The sequence below is a fragment of the Rhea pennata genome, chromosome 19 (assembly GCF_028389875.1).
Source record: "Rhea pennata isolate bPtePen1 chromosome 19, bPtePen1.pri, whole genome shotgun sequence".
Classification (NCBI taxonomy): domain Eukaryota; kingdom Metazoa; phylum Chordata; class Aves; order Rheiformes; family Rheidae; genus Rhea; species Rhea pennata.
Window position 1 is genome coordinate 4,438,186 of NC_084681.1, and position 24,161 is coordinate 4,462,346.

The 24,161-nt window shown below is 39.2% G+C and overlaps 2 protein-coding genes and 2 non-coding genes across 10 annotated transcripts in view; 2 read left to right on the plus strand and 2 right to left on the minus strand.

The window, feature by feature from the left end:
* TEX2 (testis expressed 2) overlaps positions 1-9,534 on the plus strand; it is a 66,369-nt gene extending 56,835 nt beyond the window's left edge. For all 4 annotated transcript variants that reach the window (XM_062591517.1, XM_062591520.1, XM_062591521.1 and 1 more), the window contains 4 exons: positions 4,183-4,305; positions 6,137-6,346; positions 6,555-6,675; positions 7,447-9,534. In XM_062591517.1, coding sequence (XP_062447501.1) covers positions 4,183-4,305; positions 6,137-6,346; positions 6,555-6,675; positions 7,447-7,569 — 577 coding nt within the window. In that variant the 3' untranslated portion in view covers positions 7,570-9,534. The remainder of the gene's footprint in view (positions 1-4,182; positions 4,306-6,136; positions 6,347-6,554; positions 6,676-7,446) is intronic.
* A 1,198-nt stretch (positions 9,535-10,732) lies between these two features.
* On the minus strand, positions 10,733-10,867 carry LOC134149220 (small nucleolar RNA SNORA76). The gene has a single exon (XR_009960378.1). It is a non-coding gene; the product is annotated as a small nucleolar RNA SNORA76 (small nucleolar RNA).
* A 201-nt stretch (positions 10,868-11,068) lies between these two features.
* On the minus strand, positions 11,069-11,131 carry LOC134149223 (small nucleolar RNA SNORD104). The gene has a single exon (XR_009960381.1). It is a non-coding gene; the product is annotated as a small nucleolar RNA SNORD104 (small nucleolar RNA).
* A 2,052-nt stretch (positions 11,132-13,183) lies between these two features.
* ERN1 (endoplasmic reticulum to nucleus signaling 1) overlaps positions 13,184-24,161 on the plus strand; it is a 42,972-nt gene continuing 31,994 nt past the window's right edge. For all 4 annotated transcript variants that reach the window (XR_009960292.1, XM_062591388.1, XM_062591386.1 and 1 more), the window contains exons 1-2: positions 13,184-13,310; positions 24,003-24,114. Coding sequence is in view for 3 of the 4 variants with exons in the window: in XM_062591388.1 (XP_062447372.1) it covers positions 13,236-13,310; positions 24,003-24,114 (187 nt within the window). In the remaining variant the exon portion in view is untranslated. The remainder of the gene's footprint in view (positions 13,311-24,002; positions 24,115-24,161) is intronic.

Consider the following 24,161-nt stretch of genomic DNA (forward strand, 5'->3'; position numbering starts at 1 on the left):
TTTGTCAAATATCTATCCCAGTAGCTGTGGAGTGCTGATTCTATTTGTGCTGTGTGGAACTGTTCAGTGGTTTTTCTTTTACTACCTATCAGAAAAGGAAGCAAGCTTCGTGGGTAGCTGAAAGAGGCCAAGCTCACATACCTCCTCCGCTGCTGTTGCAAACCGCCCAAGGGCTTTGCAACTTGAGTCCCAGCATCCTCAAGAGCCAAGAACATCCCTAAATCAAACATGTCCTGAGTTAGTCATTCTGCAGTCAAGGTCAACATTAAGCAATCATGATGAGCCTAGAACTTTTGTATTTCAAAACAGCTGTTTTCCCTTCCAACAACAGAAAGCAGACTGTTGAAATAGCTACTGAGAAATTTGCAAACCCTGAATAGTGCGTGGTCCCTGATTTAGTGCATATCCACTGCCAACAAATAAGAAAATATTCTTTAAGTCTGATCTCTTGAAGTAATTCTTATAACAGCACTAAATCATAATGCGATTGTGAAAATGAAATAGATGTAAATGATCTAATGGACTGGTAGAATTTTGGAGACTTTAAAATCAGCAGCCTAGATTCTCTTCTCATTGGCAATGATTGAAATAATTATTTCTGAGTTTGCATCAATAGCATTGGTAGCTGTGATCCTAAGTATTAAAGGAGCTTTTTAAGGAAAACCCTTTCACATTGTCCACCAAACATGAGGGAAAAAAAAAAGAAAGAAAAATCTGTACAAACAGAATTTTTGTTTCTTTATTCTCCCATCCCTACGGTTTATTTTGTGTATGTTTATACTTTTCCAGTGAACGAAGGACCTCAAAAATAATTAGTGAATGCATTCATTTCATATTTAAAAAATCAGTTTGATTTTTAGCTCAGCAGTAGGCCCCTAGCAAAGCAAATGTTAATGCCTGTAACTAGGCAACCAGTTATTTGAAAGTACAACCATTAACTGAAACTATATTGCTCCCTGCACATGGCTCTTATGTTCTGAATGCTCAGGACTGGGTATCATATGTCCATTTTTACCAAAAGAACAGCCTATTATATTCAGGTTTGCTTGAAGTTTTTATTCTTGTTAATTTTGATTTTTTTTCTCTTGAATACAATAGATTTATACAAAAAACAAAGATTTTTTTCTGACAAGTATAGAAAAGCTTGATTCATGTGTACTCACTCCATTCATTTTCATGGCTCTTCTAATTATCAATTACTATGACAAATACAGAACTATTCTGCGTACACTTGAATCCAAAATTATATTGTTTTTGTAAACCATGTGCAGACACTATTCATTGGTGTCTTAATAATAATTAAAAAATCATACAGTAGATGTTGATTGCTTATGCTCATTTCTACCACTAAAGAGCGTAGAGCAAAACTGGCTCTTAAGATGCAATATCCACAAACTCATGTATTTCATGGAGCTAGAAGAAAGGCATTTTCCTTACCTGGAAAGGAGAGGGTGGGAGAAACAGCACTGCTTTTTAATTGCACTTGTATATTGTCAATATAAAGCGAGATAGGTTGTTCAGTATTGCAGTCCGTTTTATCATTCCTGCTATATTATTATTTAAAGTAGAACTGAAGTGTGCTGGAATACAGTGTGATTATTGTCTCTCTTTCATGCATTCACAGGAAAATGCAAAGAAACCACAGGGAGAGAACTCTATGTAATAGCTAATTTTATAAAAATAAATTCAGTAGCAGGTCTCAACATACCAGAGATCAGGCAGATACAAGCAAGCTAACTCAAAACTAGCAATGCCTTGCAGTTTCTTATCCCATCCACCCTTTCTGCTCTACTGTACTATGTAAAAACAAACTACATAATACAAAATACATAAAATATTGTGTAATAGCTCAGGAACAATACTGCAGCTCCGAAGTGTTTTTTAGCCAATGTTTGTGTCTTATAAGCCTTCCATTGTGCGCAGAGATCCACGGAAAACTCACTAAAGCTTATTTATTGTTGCTTTGTTTAACGCAAGGAGATCTTGTGGTCTGAGCCAGTAGATACATGCTTGTGGAGTCATTTTAGGGGATCTTATTACTTAACAAAACTGATTTTTTTGCAGGAAAGTGACACTTTAGCCTTAGAAATGCACTGACTGTGCTTCATACAGGATGCTCTGACACACAGGGAAGTGAAGTGAGGTTAAATCCAGGTAGAAAATGTGTAGTTTGAATCTGACCTAAAAATGTGAACTTCTACTAGAGAAATTAGCTCCAGCACTCCTACTTGAGCCAGTGACGTTACTTTTTTTCTTTCTCTACCTCTCTTCCTTGGGAAGGTGGATCCAGTTGAAGTGCTCTTTCACTATTCTGCTATTACGAAATGCATCTCTGGATAGGAGGAAGAGGTTTATAAGTCTCTGATTTCATAGCTTGAGTAGCAAATTCTTCAGTGTAGAGAGGTCATGGGATTACTGCCCTTGTTCAGGCAGTTAAGAAAGAGTGCTGTGCACTGGTGTGCTGTACTTGAACTGTCCTTTTGAATTAGGACTTTACACAGCAACTAAGAGTTTCTGCTATGTACAGAATAGCAGACAGTAGCCTCAGTCTGTGCCCTGTGTGATGTTAGTAAATGCTTCAGATCTCCAAGCACACACACATGCACACGTGCCAAAACCGTGTGTTCTGGGCAAGCTGTAGAGAATTGCAGGCCTGGGTGGAGTCCCCATGGCCAAGACTGTGAGCTTCTGGAGCTTGTGCAGCCACTTCAATTTATTGCATTAGGTACAGATCTGCTAATATTGAAGTGTATTTGCTGTATCCTTCCCTAATGTTAATCTGCTGAAAAGATTTGAATGCTTTTCTGTGATGGTGTACATAAAATTTTCTAAAGCTCAATCTAGAATTAGTTGCTGCCATGTAATATATTGTATTCTCTCTGAGAGCAGCACTTGTTTGGTTTTATTCTTACTATTTCACTTTTCCCCTACTCTCCTCATGATGCTGTTTGCCTTATTTTATCTTGAGCTTTTCTCAGGAAAAAAATAACTTAAACACTGTGAACATCAGTCACTGTGACAGAAGAGCTTAGAACTTCACAAGCCTGAGGGACGATTTCCCTATCAGTTTGGTAGGGGAAAGGAATATTTCCAGCAAAGATACCGAAAGGAGAGCATATCTCAGACTAGTATGGGATGAAAGGATCTCTACACAATGTCTAAGAAATATTACTTCCCAGGGTAACATCATACTTTTTCTATTAACAGAATTCTCCCTTTTTTTTCTGCGTGAATCTGTGTAAGGACAGGCTCCAAAGTTACAGCAGTGTGAGTCACTAGTTCGAGACAGCGTAGCCAGTATTGGTATTGAGCATTTCCTTTTCAGAGAGACCGTAAAGATCTGATTTTCTTGTACTTTGCGTGTGTTGTTATTGCTTGAGGTATGTCCATGACACAGAAATTGTGCATGGGTGTGAACAGACCAAGTGGAGTTTATTAGCTTGGGCTAAAAGTGCTGTGAAGATAATTATATGGAGTATAATAACCTCAGCGTCCCAGAGCAATTCTGGGATTAAGTGAGTTGACAGCGTCAAACCTACATTGCTTTGCCTTCGACTGGACTCTGGTTAGCGAGCCCTCATTAAGACTATACTCCTTTGACAATGTAGATGTGCATTATTGGTGCAAAGTGGATCCAAAATGCATCAGTTTCAAGTTCAAATAATTATATTAGTTGGAATCTGGCAATTCTGATCTTGGCTGTGTTTACATTAAACTTGTTCACTTTTCTTGCACACAAACATTAATGGGGTCCTATGTTGGCATTTAGTACAAGACAGAATTGTAGTTCTCACCTTTCTATTTAAAAACTCAGCTTTGCCAAGATGAAAAAACCTGTCCAGCCTACATCTTAATCAAACTTCTCAGAAAGCCACGGGCAGCAACAGAGATGCTTTCAAACAAATCTCAAACCAATTTCCCACTCAGTCTGATGGCATGTAGAATAATCATGCAGTATTCCACTCCACAGGTGAAAAACAATTTTCTATTTTAAAGCTAGGTATTAATGATACCAGCTTCAACATGTCTTCTGTTTTATTCTCTAAGATTGAGAGCTTAAAAGAAGGGAGGGGACATTTCAGAATCTCAAATAGAAATATGTGTAATGGCAGCTAAAAAGGTGTGCATGGTGAATAGCTATTTAAGAATGTTGCATTTGACCTGGAAATTGCATTCTTTCAGTTTCAGGCCAAGGGTGTATTGTCTTGCAGACAGCGATGAGGAATCCTCCAGTGCTGGGTCTTCAGAAGAGGATGATGCTCCTGAGTTGGCAGGAGAGAAGCAGCTGACTCCAGGAGCAGAAGGGTAAGGTGCCTATGTAGTGTGTGTTGTTAATTCTCTCTCCCGCTCCCCTTCCCCCCCTTTTCTCCCTCCTGCTTCCAGCTGCTTCCCCAGCACATCTTGCATTGTAGCAGAGCCAAGAACAGAATTTTGTTGAATTTTGTGTGAAACACAGTGTTTAGACTGCTGTTCTTAATAGTAAAGCATACCAGTGTTAGACAGGGTACAAGACTGCAGGATGACATAAAGATTTCTAAACCCATCTTTGGATAGTGAACTACACTGCTTGTACACAGTGGATACATGTACTGATCCTGCTGATCCCTTATTTCCAGTGCATCCTTTTCTTTAAGGAAATGTCAAACATCCATTATTTAAGCCAGGCCTTCTTAGTGTTGTTTTTCCTCTTGAAAAGGTTTTGAGCATCTGAGCTATGTAACAGTGCCCTCTGATGATGCACAAGGAGAATTCTAAAGGAATTTTCTTACAAGTCAGTTTTGCCATGTCATTCCATGTTTTGGCTGCTGTTCTGTGACCTTTTCTTTTTACAGCTGACTGAGATTTTGCCATGCAGTGAGATATCTATAGTTAGCCTTAAGTGTGTCAGACAACCACAATGTTTCCTATGTCCAAACACATCTCGGTGATTTTACAGTGAATATACCTAAAGGTCTCATGATGTATTCCAGATGTTTTAGGAAGTTTCCTTGGAGTTTTGCTCCTAAAACCTTTTGAAAACTATGTGATGAATTGCTGGAATTATTTCAATTGATTTATTGTATATCTTTTAAAAATATATAGATCTTATAAATTACTCTTTTTATCAAGAGGACAAAGAGAGAAAGAAATTTTTAAGTAAAATATTTTTCCTGTGCTTTTCAAAAACCTGCATTTCTACCACTCTAGGACCTGATGAGAGAGTAACTATTTTGTCTGGGTAATGATACAGCTAACATAAATGCAAAAGTTGAAATTAATACACTTGTTTAATATCAGCTAAGGAGCTTGTCTTTTCTGGTTACTAGAGAGAAGGGTCTCAAAGGCTGTATGACCATCAATTTTTGCAAGATAGCAAAATGTGATTTCTTTAGCAAGGCCAGCTCTGCTGTGTAACATCAAAAGCCCCAATCAGGCATTTATAGTGTGTGGAAATACCAAATATGCTATTCTTATAGGGTATGTTTCCTAAATATGATAGATGTGAGAAGAGACATTTTGACTCCTTAAAGTATCTGTTTTAAAAGCTGAGGCACTGTCTGACACTTGCCAGGAGAAGTGGCCTCTTTTTGCTGGCATAGTTACCCATTTCTGGAATGTCATTCCACCCATTACCAAAATCACCTTCCTCATCTTTTCGAACAACTTTTCTCACTCATTGTAAATGCAGCTTAAAACAAAATGAAAATCTTGTTATTGGACACCATGTTAAATAGATCAGACATGATGATTGGGCCTTCTGCACTTAAGATATGTGCATATGTCTCAGTGCATCGATCTCTTGACAATTTTGTTTGAATGGTAACAAACAAATGGGTATTTCTCATGCCAGCTTACTGTTGAATCACATAGGCGTATTAATGACTAAAAAAAAAAATCGTGTTTCCAGTGCCATCTGGGAAGGAGGAGTGTTCAGATCGGACAGAATTGGTGCCAGACACTCGTAGCTGACAGTGCTGCTGCTGTGTATTAGGCATGGAGAGATGCTGCTTAGACATATCGATATGCATCTGTGTTTAGTTTACAGAATTTCATATCAAAAACTCTCCCAAGGTTTTTCTATCAAGTCATTAGACTTAGCAAACAATAGGTTTAAGAAAATTACCTTGATACACTTTTTCCTGTTCTCTAACAATAGGTATGTCGGAGGACATCGGACAAGTAAGATCATGAGAATTGTGGATAAAATTACTAAGTCAAAATACTTTCAGAAAGCAACAGAGACTGAGTTTATTAAGAAGAAAATTGAAGAGGTCTCCAATACTCCATTGTTGCTAACAGTTGAAGTACAGGAGTGCAGAGGAACATTAGCAATTAACATTCCACCTCCACCTACTGACAGAGTATGGTAAGAGGAACTTACTGCCTAATTGTGGAGTGTTCTGGCTATGTGCTATCTAGGGGATTACAACCAAGGAAAAGGTAAAATGCAGCTGAAATGGGTTTTGGAAAAGTTGCAGTATGAACTATTAAGAGAACATTTAACAGTTAACACATTCAAGTACATGTTTGGCTGGAGTGTTTGTAATAAAGCCCTTCCTGCGTGCTTTCTTAAGGTATGGCTTTCGAAGACCTCCCTACCTGGAGCTAAAAGCTCGTCCAAAGCTTGGTGAGAGAGAAGTGACTCTGGTTCATGTAACTGACTGGATAGAGAAGAAACTGGAACAAGAGTTTCAGGTATGCTTCCTTAATAACATTTTTATTTTTGTTTGTAAACAAACAAACAAACAAAAAAGTTTGGTGGGGTTTTTTTCTTTCTTTCTTTCTCCCCTCCCCCCAATGTCCTAATTTTCTACTGCTCCTGTTCAGTAGAATGCATCTTAAATTCAGCTGACACTGACTTCTAGGATAGTCCCAATATCCTGTGTAGAGCTGGATAGAAATCTGGTTTGTTTCTGTCAAAATGATTTAGAGCTGAAAACACCATCTGTTAAAATGGACACCATGTCAGAATGTACTTAAACAAAAGTCTGGTCCTAGCTGTTTGTAGGTGGTAGAGGATCAAACTGTTTTCCTAAAATTAAGTATAGATTAAGCAGTAAGACCTCCCTTACTATTTTTAGAAAAACTCCCTAATGCAAAATAGGAAAAAAGCCCCCAAATTTACAAATATTTGTAGGACAGCAAAACACTTGAGCAGAAATCAAAAACACTTCTATGCACGAAAGAGCTGAGAAAGACAGCAGCAGAGTAAGAAAGGTAGGTGTTTCTTGTGGTGTTATTTCAGATTAATGGAATGTGCGGAGATCATATTTCTGAGCTTCATCTACAGCTGTAACACAACTAAATGGCTGTAGTTAGCAGACACTGTAAAGCTTCAATACAGTTCAGTAATGAACTCTGGGAAAGAACATTTATCAAGAAGTCTTGTGTTTAATTGAACCAATTGGAAAGTCGGAAAGTTTTGAAATGGCATATGAAAAATAACTAACTCCATCTTTTTCACAGAAAATCTTTGTCATGCCAAACATGGATGATGTTTATATTCCTTTAATGCACTCAGCCATGGATCCCCGCTCTTCTACATGCCCTCCTAAAGATCCGACCATGGAGGCCCCTGATCAACCATGACATGTGAAGATTCTTGCAGTTTACAGTATTATAAAATTTATTCTCATGGTTTTATAAACTGTGCTGTAGTTCTCATCCTTAACTTGTGCCACTTTTATTTTTTCTCCCCCCTCTTCCCCTCATCCTCCCCCTAAGGACTGCCTATAACCCATACCTTTGTGCTCACTTGCCTGGTTATTGTTCCCGTGTACTTCAGCTAGATGAAGTTTCATTCCATTTAGCAGTTGATTTATTTTGCTGCTGTCACGATTTTAACTTGGAGGCTAAAATGACCTGTTCTTTGGGGTGGAGAGGAGGAGGAAAAAATCTTAACTGTAATAGATCAAGGAGCTTGATGACAAAACTCTGTTCAGCTAATGTTTTTATGCTATGCTAACGTGCATTATAGCCTTGAAAGGTTTTTTGGCAGCAAAGGAACTGCATGCCAAATGGAAAAAATCCTAAGTAAGGAATGAATTTATAAAACTGGAAGAATAATTTTTTTCTTTCTCAGGCAGTTGGAGGTGTAGAATGAACTGTTTTATGTTCTTTCACTTCTGCAGTCAATAGCTTGTGTCAAGCGATCGAAATATGAAACGCTTTCAGGAGAAAAGAATGTAAATTGGATGTATAGGTAATATTGTGATTCAATGTGGTATATATACATACTGCTTTTTTCATATGGAACTTGTGCTTTTTTGGGGAAGCAAGTAGCCATAAAACACACAACTATCAGCAAAGGTGGGAACTCTCAGATTTTTGTGACTGAGGAGATGAATGGTGGTTAAAGCCATGAGACCAAACTATAGCAAGCCGCCTTATAGTGAGGTACAATCACCATGGTTCATGATTTCTTCTGAATGTTTAAAGACATGAGCACACACATATGTCTAATACTGCACATGACCAGAAGTACTTAGTTACCCTATTGTGTATAGAGCCTCTTGCTACAATGAAGCTTTTTTTTTTAATAGATTTGTTGCTGTGAGTCTCTTCCATTGCACTGTGTTTACATGCAAAGCATGGGACCAAACTCTCATCTGTTACAGCCATACAATTGCACTGACCTCAAATCACTTGATGTTTGTGAAAACAGAGCTGTAACTGAAAGATTTTGACCCCTATGCATTGGTTTCTTGGGAGTTTGTGAAATAGGAATTCAAGCATTTGCAGTTATACAAGCTGATCATAAGCTGGTGGTGATATAATTAAAGACTTTCTGCTAATTAATGGCCAAAACTAAAGGGGGAGGAGAAAACTGCCTTTTATTTCTATCTGCTATAATTCAAGACTAAATGTATGCATTAAATTTAAGATTTGACCACTACATATCTGCTATTTAACATGTGTAACATTTTTCTGATACTCAGTGTTGCCAACTGTTCATGGATGTCAGAAAATGTTTTAGTTTACAGAGAAGGTGAGTTTTGACTCTCCTTTTATAACATAATTTGTTTTCTTTTTAAAAGTAATTTTTTAAGAACTCTTTTGTATGTTGTGTTGTCACATTTGATGTAAATCAAAATTTCCATGTGTAATGATGATTTACCATCTCTAAATGAAGCTATTATATTGAAGGTTTTTTAAACAGCACCTTGCCTGAAACATAAAAGAAATCTAGCATTTAATATATTTAAAATTAATTCTATATTTGAACACCTATTTTGGTTACCTTTAATTGAAGTATTAGTAGGTTATATTTGTTACCTGAACTCCTCCTTGACCATTCCAGGCTGTGTATATTCTGGATTTTGCTGATTGTGTAGGCATTATTTGCCTTTCATGAACTCTGCATGTCTTGTACGCAGGTCTTTTTATATGATTTAATTTCTATGTGCAATAACTAAAGTCAAAGGACTAGATGCACTAATGTGTAAACAGATTTAGACTTATTACACAAGATTGTCATATTGCACTTCATAAACTGTGGGTAACTACAATCTGCTTGCTTTGTTTTATTAAATAAATTTATCCCATGTGAAATAATTATTCAAATCCAATTTAAATTTCTATGTAATGTTAAGCCTCCATCTTCTGCAAGTTGTTTACAAAGCTTCCTTAGAAAAGCCACCAGGATGACTTAGTGTACAGTAAGGTTTTTCAGGTCTTCATTTTTGATGTACCTCAGTTTTACTACATGGTTATGGTCCTAATTTTAGGATTAAGAGATTCTAAGATTGTTCTAGTGTTGGAAGCGAACGCTTTAGATAATGTAGTTCTATCCCACTATAGTGAACAGAAGCTCAGTGTATCTTGACAGTCTTTTCCCATAGAGTACAGTAAGTGTACACTTTGCTACTTGCTGGTTGTTCATCCACATGCTTCTGCTTGACTGTATGTAACCTAAGCCTTCATCTGTGTGCCACACTATCTATTACGTACTAGCTGTTCACTGGAACAATTACCATTAACAGAAAAAACACATTAAATGAATCCAAGAACTGGGGTGGCTTGCACTACTCACAGAACTAGGTTTGGTGGTTAAAACCCCTCTAAGAATCTATTTATACCTCCCCCTCCCCAAGAAAAAGTTCTCATCTTAACCTTTGCAGACTCAGCTGCTACTTGTTCATGTCCAATGCTCAGTGTTCCTCAGATGTAATTATTTTACAGTTCCCCTGCCTGCAGGACGTCATCAAGAGCAGTTGAAAGAGCTGTGAATGGAAGGTCAAAGTCCTTTACATGCCTGTGACTACAATCACTGTGTTCAAACTCCTGTTTTGCTAGAGATGCTTATTTTTCATGGTTTCCTGCAAAGCACCCCAATACCTGCCTGGAGAAGAGCGTGTTTCCCCTGCTTATAACAACCCTGTGACCCAGTAAGCAGGGAAACCAGGTAAATTTAGCGACAGCTAGGTATCAATTCCTGGACCGTAATCATCAGTCCTTACTTTCTAGATCATTTTTACAAACCGAAGCCTGCTACAGCAGCACCAATGCCGGGGGCAGGCCCCTTTCAATCATGCTGCACGTTCCTACACAGAAAGCCGCAGTTGTTTACTCGCCCCAGTAGCGCTGATCCCCTCTTACCCCAGCGTTACCCTCGTCCCGTACCTCTCGGGCCGAAAGTCTCCGCAAGCTCCCGCGCCGCCGCCGCCTCAGGGCCCAGCCCCCGGCGGGCGCCATTTTGTGCGGCCGCCGCCAGCTTCCCCCTCGGCGGCGGGGGCGCAGCCGCGCCAACAGGGCCTGTGACTTGCTTTTAAAAGCGCCGCCCGGGTGGTGCCGAGCGGCCCCAGTTATGAACAAGCGCTTCGCTCTGGCACTGCAGCTTGGCCAGCGGCGCCGCGGGCGGGGCGCCCCGCCGGGTCAAAGGCAGTGCGGAGGGGCCGGGGGGAAACTACGGGCGCACAAGAAGCAGCCGCACACGTTTGCAAGGCGCACACAGCTTTTATTCGCCAGGCCGCTCCCTGCCGCCGTCCCAGCGCCGCCGGTCGCCTCGCAGCCTGTAAGACACGGTGGGAAGGGAAGGTTACAGACGCCGCGCAACGTAGCTGCCCCGCGAAGCCGGAGCGGCCTGGGCGCTCAGGAGTGGGTTTGCTTCATGCATATCAGCAGTCTAACACGTGTCAAAAGGCATCAGCGCTGCCCGGCTCGCTCGCTCGCCCGCCCGCCGCCGCCTCTGCTCGCCCACCGCCCGCGCTCACCTCCGCCCGCCGCGCAGATAAAGAGGCCGTCACCCTTCCCCTCGCTGCACTTTATACTGCGGCCGCCGCCTCGCGCCCCGCCTCGCCCAATAGGGAGTCAGCCCGGGGGGCACGTGGCGCCGCTGGGCGTGGCTACCTGGCGGGGCCGGGCCGAGCAGCGGGGGTGGGGGCGCGGGCGTGCTCCCCACAGGGAGGCTGAGGAGGAGGGAGCGACATGGCGGCGCCGGCGGTGTGGTGGCAGAGCCCGCTTAGTTGGGTCTTTTCTGGTGTCGTTGGGTAGCTTGTTATCCGCCTTGTAGTAGTATTCGGAGAGAACGATATTCTTTTCTTGAAGAGTCACGCTGTTGTTGTTAGTACGTACTGCTTGATATTAAAAACGTGAAAGCGTAGGCCCGCCTCTGCGCCAAGCGGCAGCCTCGCTCAGCAAACGTTGCCCTACTTCTGAGAGGTGCCCCAGGGTGGGAGTAACACCCGCCTTCCTCACCCGGGTGGCCTCGTCTCCAAGCTTCAATCCCTGCCTTTCAGACCCTGATCTTGCCTGCTGCAAAGCTGTCGCGAGGAGTTTTTGTTTTAAGTAGCTCTGTAGTTTTGGGAGTGACGTGTGGTGTTTGTGTTACTGAAGAGGTTCTTGCTTAGTGGAACGTAGTATAAACCTCAGCATGCAGCCTGTAAAATCCTACATAAAGAGGTAATAATGCCTAAGTGCTAGCCAGCCACTACTGAAATTTGAATAGGGGGTGGCAGTTGCATGTTCAACCTTTTCCTCCTTTCCTCAGGAAGATGCGGGCTAGTGGGAAGAGAAATGCTGCCATCTCTTGGTACGTGCAGTGTCCAAAACTGCTCGTCAGTGCAGAGCTCCGGGGGGGGGGGGGGTAGTTGGAGGCAGCAGAGCAAAATCAGTAGAGTCTTTGCTGTATTCTCAGATGAGGCCCTAGATTTTATAAAATGCATGTGTACTTCTTGCACAGTCAACAGTCTGCATTAACTGTCCCCGTGTACGTGGCTGTGAGAGCTCTCCTGTACAAATGCATGCAGGAAATATTCAGGTGTCTTCTTTGTGCGTGTTGTTGCCATGGTCTGTTTTTTTCTGAAATGATCTGAGTGTTTCCAAGACCACCATAAAGAAACCATCTACCAGTTTTAGAGAATTGAAATCTCAGTGTGGTTTATAGCTGTGAGAGGTTTCAGGTATTCAAATTTGCTGGTTAGTTCGTAATTATGTCTCCTGCCCTTATAATCGAAGGTACACTTATTAAAGAGGGAGCAGCCAGAACTGATCTGTTATTTACATATTACATACTCAGAACTCAGTGTGCTGTGCAGTTCCATTAAGGATATTGGTATTGAATAGCAAACAGTATGTAACAAGGACAAAGTAGCTTTGTTGTATAAGTAGGCACCTGAAAGTCAGGCCTTTGCCAAGCGGAGAAAATTTGCTCTTTTTCCAAACTTGTTCCATTATGTTCAGTATTTCTTTGCCTATTTTTATGTGTCCAGAGACTCTTGGAGCTTGTTTATGGTTCAGGGAAGCGTGTGCTTTCTTTTTGTATCATAATTAAAGCCTAGCTAGGTGCAACAGGATCACAGTGACTTTGTTGGGACAGGAGCTGTGCCAAGTGAATGTCGGTACCTGCTTTAAAAGTGAAAAGTCAATAGATAGTGAAGTTAGAGTGGGTGGTGGTGGGGATTATGATAGAGGGAGGCTATTTATTAAGCCTGAATTTGCCCGCAGGGTGTTTTAAAAAAACATCAGCACCCAGTGAGCTGGCACTGTCCGTCCTCCCCCCACCAGCTGCAAACGTCAAGGTCTTCAGGCTGCGTCTGGCAGGACTTTCATCCCCAGGGGCAGCAGGAAGGGAGAGGAGTTGGCAGGGCGACAGGCCGAGGAGCGGCTGACGTCGCGGCCCGGCCCGGCTCGGCCCGGCCCGGCTCGGCCCGGCCCCGCCCCGGCGCTGCGCCGTGCCGCACACGCCGCGCCCGGCAGGCAGCGAAGGCGCGGGGGGAGCCGGCCCGGCGCCCGCCGAGCCCCGCGGGGCCGCAGCCATGGAGCCGCTCCGCCGGCGCCTCCTCCTCAGCCTGGGCGCGCTGCTGCTGCTGCTGTCGCCGCCGAGGCCCGCGGTAAGCGAGGCGCGGCCGGGCCGGGCCGAGCCTGCCCGGCGCGGCCCGGGGGAGGGTGGCGGCGCCCCGCGCGCGGGGCCGGGGCCGAGCGGCGCGGGCACGAGGGGGACCCCGGCCCGGCGGCGGCGGGGGGCTGCGGGGGCTCCCGGGCGGTGAGGCCCGGGGAAGGCCCGGCCCCGCGCAGGCCGGGCCCACCTGCCCCCTCGGCGGGAGGAGAAGCGGCCGCGGGGGGCTGCTGGCCCCGAAGCGGCCCCGGTCTTCCGCGCACCCAGCCGGCCCCGACTGCATGGCGGTGCGCCCGAGTCCGTGCTGCAGTCTGACTGCACCCAGCACCTACCCAAACGTTCTCTGTTTAAGAGCATACAACAATTTTCTCAGTTAAAAATACAATTTTCCGTAAGCCTGTTCATCAGAGTAGCGTGAAGAAACTGTGTAGCTGAATCTAGGAACTGGTGAGAGGCTTTTAGAAGATCTTTGCTGGGTCCCATCACTTTGTTGCTGTATGCCATCATCTGTCTTTATCTGGTAGACTCTCTTGCTGTGACCTCCAAAGTGGGAGACTTATTTTATTTTTTTTTCCTGGAAAAAAACATAATATATGTGTTGATACCAGATAGAAATGATTAACTGCATACCTTGGGGAGGTTGCTGTGTCCCATCTTCAGGGCATTTTAATTATTCTCTTTCTAGAACGAAGATAGCAATGTGCATTAAATGGACATACAGTTGGTTTGTTGGTGTCCAGAAGAGACTACAGTTCCAAATTCAGAGATGAAGGACCAAGTGCGCAAGTCACTGCACTACAAGTCGTCTTAAGAACTAACCATGTTGGCCGTATGGTATTGCACAGGGCAGTAAAAGCTGGGGGAATAGTGAAACTAGAACAAAGCAAATTTGATGCTGAACAGATTATTTTCTTCTAAATTGTCTTTATGTGGCTGATAACTTTTGGTATGGAGAAAATAATTTTAAACAGTATTCTTTCAAATCAGCACTATCTACTAGGTGTGAGCTGAGATGGAAAATTAAGTCTTTAAAAATTCTATTGTGAAAAAGATGCAGTCCTTTGTAAATTCTCAGGTTCAGGAGGTAATGAAAAGGCCACCTGGTATTTACTGTTTCCATTAAACCTAAGTGTAGCAGAGGAAGGTTTTAGGCTATGCTCTTTAAGCAGGTATAATGGATTGTTCATTGTTATCTGAAAATACTGGTGTAATGTATGGGGTTATCATTCAGGTTAAGCAAAGCTGGAGGCTTTGTTTTTCGTCTAGAATATAATAGCTCCACTTCCCTTTTAGAAGTAAACGCATTTCACAGTGAAGCTGTGCAGCATACTCAAGAGTTGTTACTTGATTAGAAAAGTAAAAAAAATAAAAATAAAAAAAGCAAAAATTACCTTAAAATCTTTATGACGGAGTGCTAATGTTCTAGATTGCCATATTGGCAATTCAGAGTAAGAACATCTATCTGCTTTCCACCATCTATGATTATTTAATAGCTAAGGTTGTGTTGGGTTTTAGGTAAGAATAAACTTCGGAGAAGTTTTCTTTCAGGTTCTTCAGAGAAGAAGATACAGAGCTTTTCATTAATATTACTGTTTTCTTTTTTTTTTTTTTTGATTTAATCTGGACGGTAAGGTTGGACTGACTTCTGCTCACAGCCCTGTTAGATGTAGGGCTCAGGTTTTGCAAAGAAACCATTGATTTACAACCTATGATGTTTTAGAAACAATAAGAATACTAAGAAGTATTTTAAAATACTAAAATTATAAATCAACAGATCATTACTAAATTCTGTATGATTTCTTCTTGCAGAATCGTAAAAGCCTAGACTTGAGACTAGATAGAATTAAGTACTCTTGCTTTTTCCTAGATTTCTCTCCCCTCTTCTTTTTTCTACAGGTTATAAGTACTGATCTTCTTCCCGCTGCTGTCTCAGCTCATCATCTGATGTTGGGTTCCCTGTTTCTCTGTTTTTCAGCTCTTAATCTAATCTTGCCCTGCCAGCTATAGTCCTCACCTTGACTTCCAACTTGAAATCTGTTCTGTGCTTTAGTCCCTTTTCATAAATATTTTTGGATTCTTTGAACTTAGACGCAGTCATCTCACCTGTAATTAATGCATTTGACCAGGAAAGCTTATTTGGAACTGTTAACATCTCTTGAGTAATAAATACCCATGAAAAAGACTGTCTGGCATACAATTCTCAGTATTGAGGTAACATGGAAAACATTAGATTGTTTAAAGATATCCAGTTACTGGCACAATTTGTGCTTTTGCATATTTCTTTTAAGAGTACTGGCCATGATCTATTACTGTGTATTTTCTTTGCCAGGTAAATGTACCCTTTTTTACTTTATATCCTAACTTTAGTATTTTGTTCCTATAGTTTATATTAAATATTCATAAAAGGACTTCCTTTGCTATCTTTTCTTCCTATGATGAAATGCTACCCCCTGTTATTTAGGTGACACAGTGTACAGTTCTTGGAATTGCCCTAGTGATATATGGGAACATGTTTTAAAGGGTGATGACTCAGATACAGCAATGAGAAATGCAGTAGAACTATTAGTAAATAAGCATTCACTATAAATATTTTACAGTACTGTGTATTTTGAAAAAAAAACTTTGTTTTTGTCAGCAATGAAATAAAAATATCAGAAAAATGCTTTTATTTTTCCTCATGGGTAGTGTTGCAGCTATACATCCCAAATTATGCCTGTTTCCCTTTTAACATGGAATCTGTACAATTCAAAAATAGCAACCTCTCTGGGATAAAATTGGTATTTAGAACATCGGCCTATTCCCTCTTGTGGCCTGTGGAACTGGTTTCAGTGCTCTGTAATATCATGTGTGCAGGCAACACATGCAGGCTGTTCTTGACATGGGAAAAGTCCAGCCAAACCCAGATGTCATTTCTGCTAATATGTTCTTATCTCAGCATGAGATGTTTGGCGAGTTAACTGACAGCCATGAAAATCTAGGTGAGCATAAAATTTTAATGAGGGCATCTTCAAGTGCTATGTTCATTAACATTAGTGCATTTTGAGTTGCAGACCTACTGATACCTTAATACAGTAGTTATTTTGTTAGTGTTTTTGTTTTTTTGTTTTTTTGTTTTTTTTTTTTTTTTGAGAGAGAGAGAGAGAGAAATACAGACTTGTGTAGCTAAAATTACTGTGGGCAACTCTGTCCTGGAGTGTAAATTCACTCTTCTATTCTTGTCTTTCTGCTTTTTTTGGTTGCTAGTGTTCTTGTGAATACTGAAACAAGTTTTGATTCCGCAGAGAGATTCTAGCCTGAAAACTTAGATGAGAGTATATGGTGTTCAGCACCACCGAAAGTTTGATCAAAGTCAGAGGATAGTTGGAGTGGACTGTGGCTTTCAGATCTTCCTGTTGTAGTACTAATGGACATATTGATGAAGAGTCACTGGAATTGGGATATGGTGTTGGTGAGAAATACCTGACAAATAAATGCTGGAGTTTAGTTTAAGATCAAAAGATCTGTAGATTTGATTTCACTTTCTGAATAAATGTAGTTTATTTTTTCTTTGCCAGCTTTCCTTCATGTATTAACATCATTATTAGTTATTACCTTGAAATATTACCTTATTATTACCTTGAAAAACTACACCCAGTAGTTTATTGAATTTTACGAGTTTCTCCATGGCATGGTTTTATTATGCTATAGTGAGTCTTAGGCTGTAGCCAGGCAATGTAATTAGCGAGTAGGGCTATCGTAGGCTATCTGTGATAAATATTCCAGTTGCCTGCAGCATGCACTAATATTTAAAAATACTTTGCTTTGCCTCCTTATAGGTTTAAAGATTATGGTTCCAGTAGTATACCAGTAAAGCATAAGCCTTTTCGTTTGGTGAGGGAAGTATCTGGTGTTGCTGATGCCTTAGCAGATTTCTAGTAATTTTTCTAGAATATGTGCAAATGCAAATTTACAGAATTTCTTTGAAGCTAATTATGGAGCAAGGCATGTAGGATTTGTTCCTTGAGTGTTTATATATCTTGTCAATTTTATTTTGTTTGCGAAGTAAGTCATTAGCAAAGAAGTTGTGAGGATTTAAATTAGATATCAAACTGTCCACCCTTCTTCCATCAGATCTTACAAACTAAGTTTGATGCATATATATTCCTATTTAGGACTCAGAAATGAGAAAATGATTTACTGGTGACACATGGCACTGTGATTTGTTTATTAATGAGTCCTAAGCAGTTTCTGTCAAAGTAGTAGCAGTTTTCAGATTTGGTAATAAACTGTCGTGTGTCCACTGCGAAAAAGAAGTGTTTTCCTGTTCCTTATTCATACTTTAAGAACGCCTTTTGGTACCATCGCCATAGCATAACGTATTTCTAGGTTACAGAATGATAACCTCAAGGTACTAAGTAGCCTAATTTTCTCTGCTATTTCCACTAACTTCAGTGGGTTTTGTGCATACTCAGTGACCTACATTTCAAAATTACTGTCTCAAGGTAGCTGAATTATTGGAAGAAACTATTCCTGTGGGGATCTATTTCTTCTCAAACAATAAAATAAAAGAAGGCATTGGTCTGCTAACCTTTACAAAATTTTCAAATGCTGTAGTGAATGAAGATGGTATCATCTTTGCCACTGAGCTGTTTCATAGAGATACACAAATATACCAAAAATGGTTACACAGCTTTTTCTGTTCTCTGTGTGATGTTGTGAGTCACTGAAAATTATTTTGAGTCATTTTGTTACTTTTGTTTGTAAAACATAATTTTATCTAAAGATATGTTAAGTCTGGAGTAAAGGGATGTTTCTTATACTAGAGTTAACTAGTATTTATGGAATGCCCTTCTATTTATTTCCCAATTTTAGACTGTTACAGATGATTAGCAATCAATGCTTTAGAGCCATTGTTAAAGTTGAACTCAATGAGTGCCTGAAGCATTTTAAGATGTTGGTGTTTTGAATTAAGTTATAAAAAACATAATTCTAAAGCATTTTCATCCCAAAATATTATGAATCCTTCATATAACATTACCATTGGGGTGGAAATTTTTTATTCGTAAGGACTGTCAAGTTAGTAGAAGCTCTCACTAAATTCCAAAAAGAGTAGTTGTTAAGATGGACATTATCACAACTTCAGATAAAATAAAAGGAGGCCCAGAACAGGTTTTCCCTCTGTCTTATTTTCTCTGTTCACTAAATTCAGTTCTTCTTTTTGCTCTGCTGATTCACATCCTGCCATATTCCTCTGGTATAGCGTTAGGTATCTCCTCAGAATAAAACCACAATATGAAATAGGAATCTATTCCAAGAAATTTGTATTGCATCGTAACAGTTTAAACCCTACTGCTGCAGAGAGAACAATATCCATGGATAACAATATATTGAGTCCAACTCAGAACTCAGATTATCATGTTTTTGTGATGGAGAAGACCCTTACATAGTTCGTACTAAAATGAAGAGAAACTCAGCTTTATAAATACAGGATTTCATAACTTTCTTATTTTTTCATAACAGTGATATTTGCAGGCTATAAATATCAGTTTCTTAAATTACAAAGTTTTGTGTTCAAAACAAAGTCCCTTTGGTATTTGCAACTATGATATTGTAGTCTCTAGCCACTGCTAAAATTCACTAACAAAGTCAAGGTAAATCTTTTTTTTCTCCAGTCTGGGTGAAATACAGATAATTATTTGAATAATCTGCTCACTTTTATGACTATCATAGTATGCCATGTAAATAAATAAAACTTTGATTTTATTCTATTAAACTAACTTAGCTGTGTCTCCAAATGATCAGTGCAGATATTTGGCAAAATAAAAAAGCAATATTACGCTGCAAAGTCTATGAACTAATTTTTTTTTAAATTTAGGTCATAAGCTTCAGCAGTTTCAGTGTATCATGCAATTGATGAATCTCAGGTGTATGATACATACTCTTTGGAAAATATGAATGAATGAAAAATTTTGAATATATGGGATTGTATAGATTTTGTTAGTATATAAATACAACTGTAGAAGTAAAAGAAAAGCTAGGGAAATTCAGTCTTCAGTCTTTCACTCGAAGAAGATGATTTCTTTAACACAGTGATCGTATCAGTGCAACGTTGATGGTTAACTATAAGCGAGTCCTTCAGAAGACGTAAAATTTGAATAGAGAATTATAGGGAGGTGAAGGAAAACACAAGAAGAAAGTTGTGTTAAAACTAAGACAAAATGTGCAACATCCATATGTTCATCTGTTTTTGAGAAACTGCTTTGAATAGATTCTTCAGTTAACAGTTTTCCTTCCCTATCTTTCGGCTTGTTAGTGATCTGGAGAGTATATGTAAGAAAATACTTTCATGCTGCAGTGACTGCAGAATGTGCAGAAGGAACTCTGCACGCTGGGTGCTTTCTATTCAATCCTGACAAACAGCAATATTGTAAAATACCAATCATCTAGAAGATAGTATTGATTATTGATATGTTGATAAGAGTTCAGAGGTCACATTTAATTCCATAATTTCTATAACCTCAGTGCCATGACAAACAGTTTTTTAGATCCTCAAATGTTAAATATGAAAATATTAAATCCAAAAAGCTATAAGAATTAATGTTCCATATACTATATATTACTGATATTTGGTAATAAACCATAATTGTTATGGTGGTTATTTTACAGGTATATTTTTGTATAAATTGTGGTCAAATGGTGAGAAGTTGTTGCAGAATTAGATATTAGGTATTGTGTATCTAAAAAGCATGAGCTCTCTAGTTTGACTGTCTTCTGTTGCAATATATAAACTTGTATTTTATGTAAGTAAGTGAATTACTTGGAATCTATTTCTTCACATTCTTAATGTGAAAATGCAACAGATTTTAAGACATATAAATCTTTAAATATCTTGATGATTATGCAGATACTTCAATTTTGATATATCCCCCATAAGTAAGGAACTGCATTTCTAGTACATACTAGTTGCTAGAGGCAACGTACATTGATCTGAATAATAGTATTTTACATCAGCCACAGATAAACTTTAATTTAAATGATCAGTTTTAATTTTTTGAAGTACTTGTGCATTTTCCAGGAATATAACTAGAAAATAATATTGTAATATATTGAATGAATGACTGTATTTGCAGAAAGACATTTCAATATCCTCCCTTATGCAAGTCTCTCAAAAGCTGTTCTGTGTGCCATTGGACATTTCCGGTCTAGTTATTTTGAGTCTTGGACAAAGTGTAGTAAAATACTAGGTTTTGGTTAGATTCGTGCGTTTGATAAATTTATTTTTCTTTCCAACTGGTTGTTGACTTTATCTGTAAAATTCCATCAAAAAGCTGTATTAACTAACTCAGAATTTAGAAGTGCCTACGAGCAGTAGTATCACATTTTCTGTACCTAGAAGCTTTCTGTGGTAGGTATTGGTACAAGCCAGTAAAATAGGATGAGATAACTGAATATTGCAAAATTTCTTGTGCGATATTTTAGTGTGAGGTTTTCTCAATAAAACTACCTTTGCATGGTTGGAATCTAGTGAGTGGTATTTAAGGTCTATTTTACTGCACTCACGATACCATGAAATTTTAGAAGCTGTGGTGACAACACTAGCTTAGAGAGCTCTGTATTCTGTTTTACGAACAGCTGTGTTACCAGCTAATGCACATTTAAACTCCTTATTTCTATATATTTCAGCCTTTGAATATTTGAAGTAGAAATGCATTGCAGTGTCTCATATGGCCTTTGCTCATATCTGCCTGGCTGTCACAACTGGCCTGCCTCTCTGGCGTTGTTACACTGATTGGAAGATTATGTAAAAAAGTTGCATTTTGTCTGTCTGTCCAGTTCTGGTTCTCTGTGATCTCTGGAGTGAAGGGTTTCATGAGCTGAAGCCACTTCTTGTAAGCACTGGTTTTCCCTTTTATTCTGAAGATGCCATTAACTCATTACTAGCTTTGCAATTTGTTATTCCTCATAACTCTAAAGTGTTCTCGCAGCAAAAAAGTATTTTTTATGAAGATGTTATATGCTTTATTCACTTCTCAAAAGAAGACAGGAAGTGAAAATGCGTTGTGAAGGATATAGTGATTCTATAAGATAAAGAAAAATTTGTGCAGAGAATAACATTGCTCTTCTAAACTACCCCTTAATCTGTATATAGCTTGAGGGAAGATGTGCTGGGTTTGCTATATGTTGCATTTTATTTGCATCTATATTTCAACACTAGTCTTTACATTTTGGATATCCAATTCCCTACCTGCAGTTTTAAGCAACTTCAGTAATTTCCACATCCTGCCCTAACAGCTGTGTGTTCTTGCTCATCTTACTGTATTTACTGTAGATACAGTTTCATTGTATTCACTAACTGAAATGATCTGTGTAGATAACAACTTTGGTGGTGAAATGCTTTTACATCTTTTTGGATACAAAAACAAGCAAAAAAAGAATATAATTCCATCTTTGAAAAATGTTCTTGTTTATAAAGCAGGTTTAAGGTTGATAGGTCTTCATGAAGAAACAGGTGTTTGCTGTGTTCCCTATGATGTATAATATACCTGACATATGCCTAACATATTTTTTCTGCCTTCATCAATCTGATGCTAGAAGAAAGAAATTCTCTGGAGTAGAACTTAAATATTTTATACGTTTGTGAGCACAGCAGCAGTACCAATAAACATCTGTTCGGTGTGAGTTCAGTTCTTCTTTGAACTTGGACAGACATATAGTATGAACTTTAAAAAGCTACCTCCTGTATGATATTGGATGACATCTGGCAACTGAGGATGATGGTTAATTAAATGCAATTACCCTAATGGGCAGACACAGTTTATTTGTGCAGATAATTGTTAATTTAGAGCTAGAATATTTATTAAATTCTATTCTATTGGTACAGGTTTTTTTACAGGAAGTAATTCTGTATTTGCAAAGAAGCTATAAAAGCAGCCATAAAGATGTCTAGAATGCAACCCTGACCTTCCTTCCCTGTTTTTGTTCAATAATTGTATGCAGGCAGAGAGGCAATGGCAGATTTAGAAAGTTAATCTTCGTTGGGAGGCAGATTGAGCCTCGTAATTTGATGTCTTTTAGCTCCAGATGGATGTGAAAATAGGTGTGGTTTGTGTCTTCCTCTTCTGGTTGCAGAATCAGTGAGTATGGCCTATTAAAAGTTTACTTAGGGGAGAGAAGTTGGACTAAATGATTTTTTTTCAGTCAACTACACCAAGCTCAGTTTTTTGGGACCCGAGGGGCAAATTTTTAAAGAATTACTTAGGTATAGTGTTTGTAGTTTGTAGTTTGCTTTACTGAAAGTAATAGTATTTAACAAATGAATGAGAAATTGTAACTCCAGAATCCTGCTTCTCTTTGTTCTTGCATACAGATCAAGTCACTGAGCTGGAAAGTTATCCCTGAGTTCAGTTCTACTTAGGGACATCTCTAGATGCATATATTGCAGGCCAGGACGGGAGGAACTGTTATTCATTATTCGTAGGAACAAACATTGTAAAGTGTGTTTTCTCATTTGGCTGTAAATATTTTAAGTGTATGTGTCTTCCATATGAACATTAGCCCACATAATTTAGCTATGTTAAATCATAAAAGTTGTGTTTATGCATTAAGATATAGCTCTTTTTTTTCTGCACCCCCAGTATTTTTTTGTGATCTGTGATTTGTGTATTATTGATTTGTACTTGTATTTTTTCTGTGCTGTGTCTTTTAGAGTTGTCTGTCTAGCTGAAAATAAATGTATATACTGTTTTTAGATTGTACCTATAAGTTGACTAGTTATCACTTTATTATATTGTTCTTTTATATATTGTTCTATATATTATCTAAAGGGCCAAATGCTAGGGTAGAGAAGTACTGAAATCATATAATTTTCGAAAAAAGCAATTACTCCTATATCCATGCTTTTTAATTTGACAATTTTGTGTTTTGCTTTGCAATAATCTAACATGATTGTTAATTACTTTACAAATATCAGTCATTTAAGACATTATTAATTATGTAAAACACACTTTCGTTTCTTCGACTGTGGTAGGTTAAAATTTATATTTAACTGTGAAACTTTCGAAACATGGCAGGTGGCAAGCAGATGAGCAGTGCGGATACAGTTTACAAATGAAAAGTTATTTGAGTAATAATCTGAGACTTGGTTAATGGAAATGGTTGGCTGCTAGGGTGTATGGGATCTTTTTGTTCTAGGCAGATAGAGAAAAGAGACTAAATTAACATGTTTTTTTCTGTTTTGTGTGATGAAACACCTTGGACTTAGCGTCGCTGTTCCAACAATAGCTGTGTAGTTCCGAGTCCTCGCTGTTGCGTGATACCCTTTTGTCAGAATTACATACTCTGCAGGAACCAGGCTCAAAAACTGCTTGTGTTATAGAAACAACAGCAGGTAGCAAAAAACTCTGTACATATGCACAAATGTGGAGAGGTTTCTCCACAACAGAAGGTAGCAAAGAACTCCGTACATACGCACAAATGTGGAGAGGTTTCCCCACCAGCAGCATGGTTAGAGTGTTAAACTGAGGTTTGACTTGCAGTTACCGCAAAACATTTATTGAATTCAAAGGGACAAAAAAGTTGGCCAATCTGTCATTAAAAAGAAAGATGACGTTCTAGACAGTGTGGCAGTTAAGAGTAAAATATGCAATAAATAATGACATTTTGTGTGTGTGTGTATATATATATATATATTTTTTTTTTTCTTTTCCAGAACACCAGCTCAGTAACTGTACCAGAAACACTGTTGTTTGTTTCAACTCTTGATGGAAGTTTGCATGCCGTCAGCAAGAGAACGGGTGCAATCAAGTGGACTTTAAAAGAAGGTGAGTAGGAGATGTCCTCATGTCCTTTACACAGTCACATTAATCGT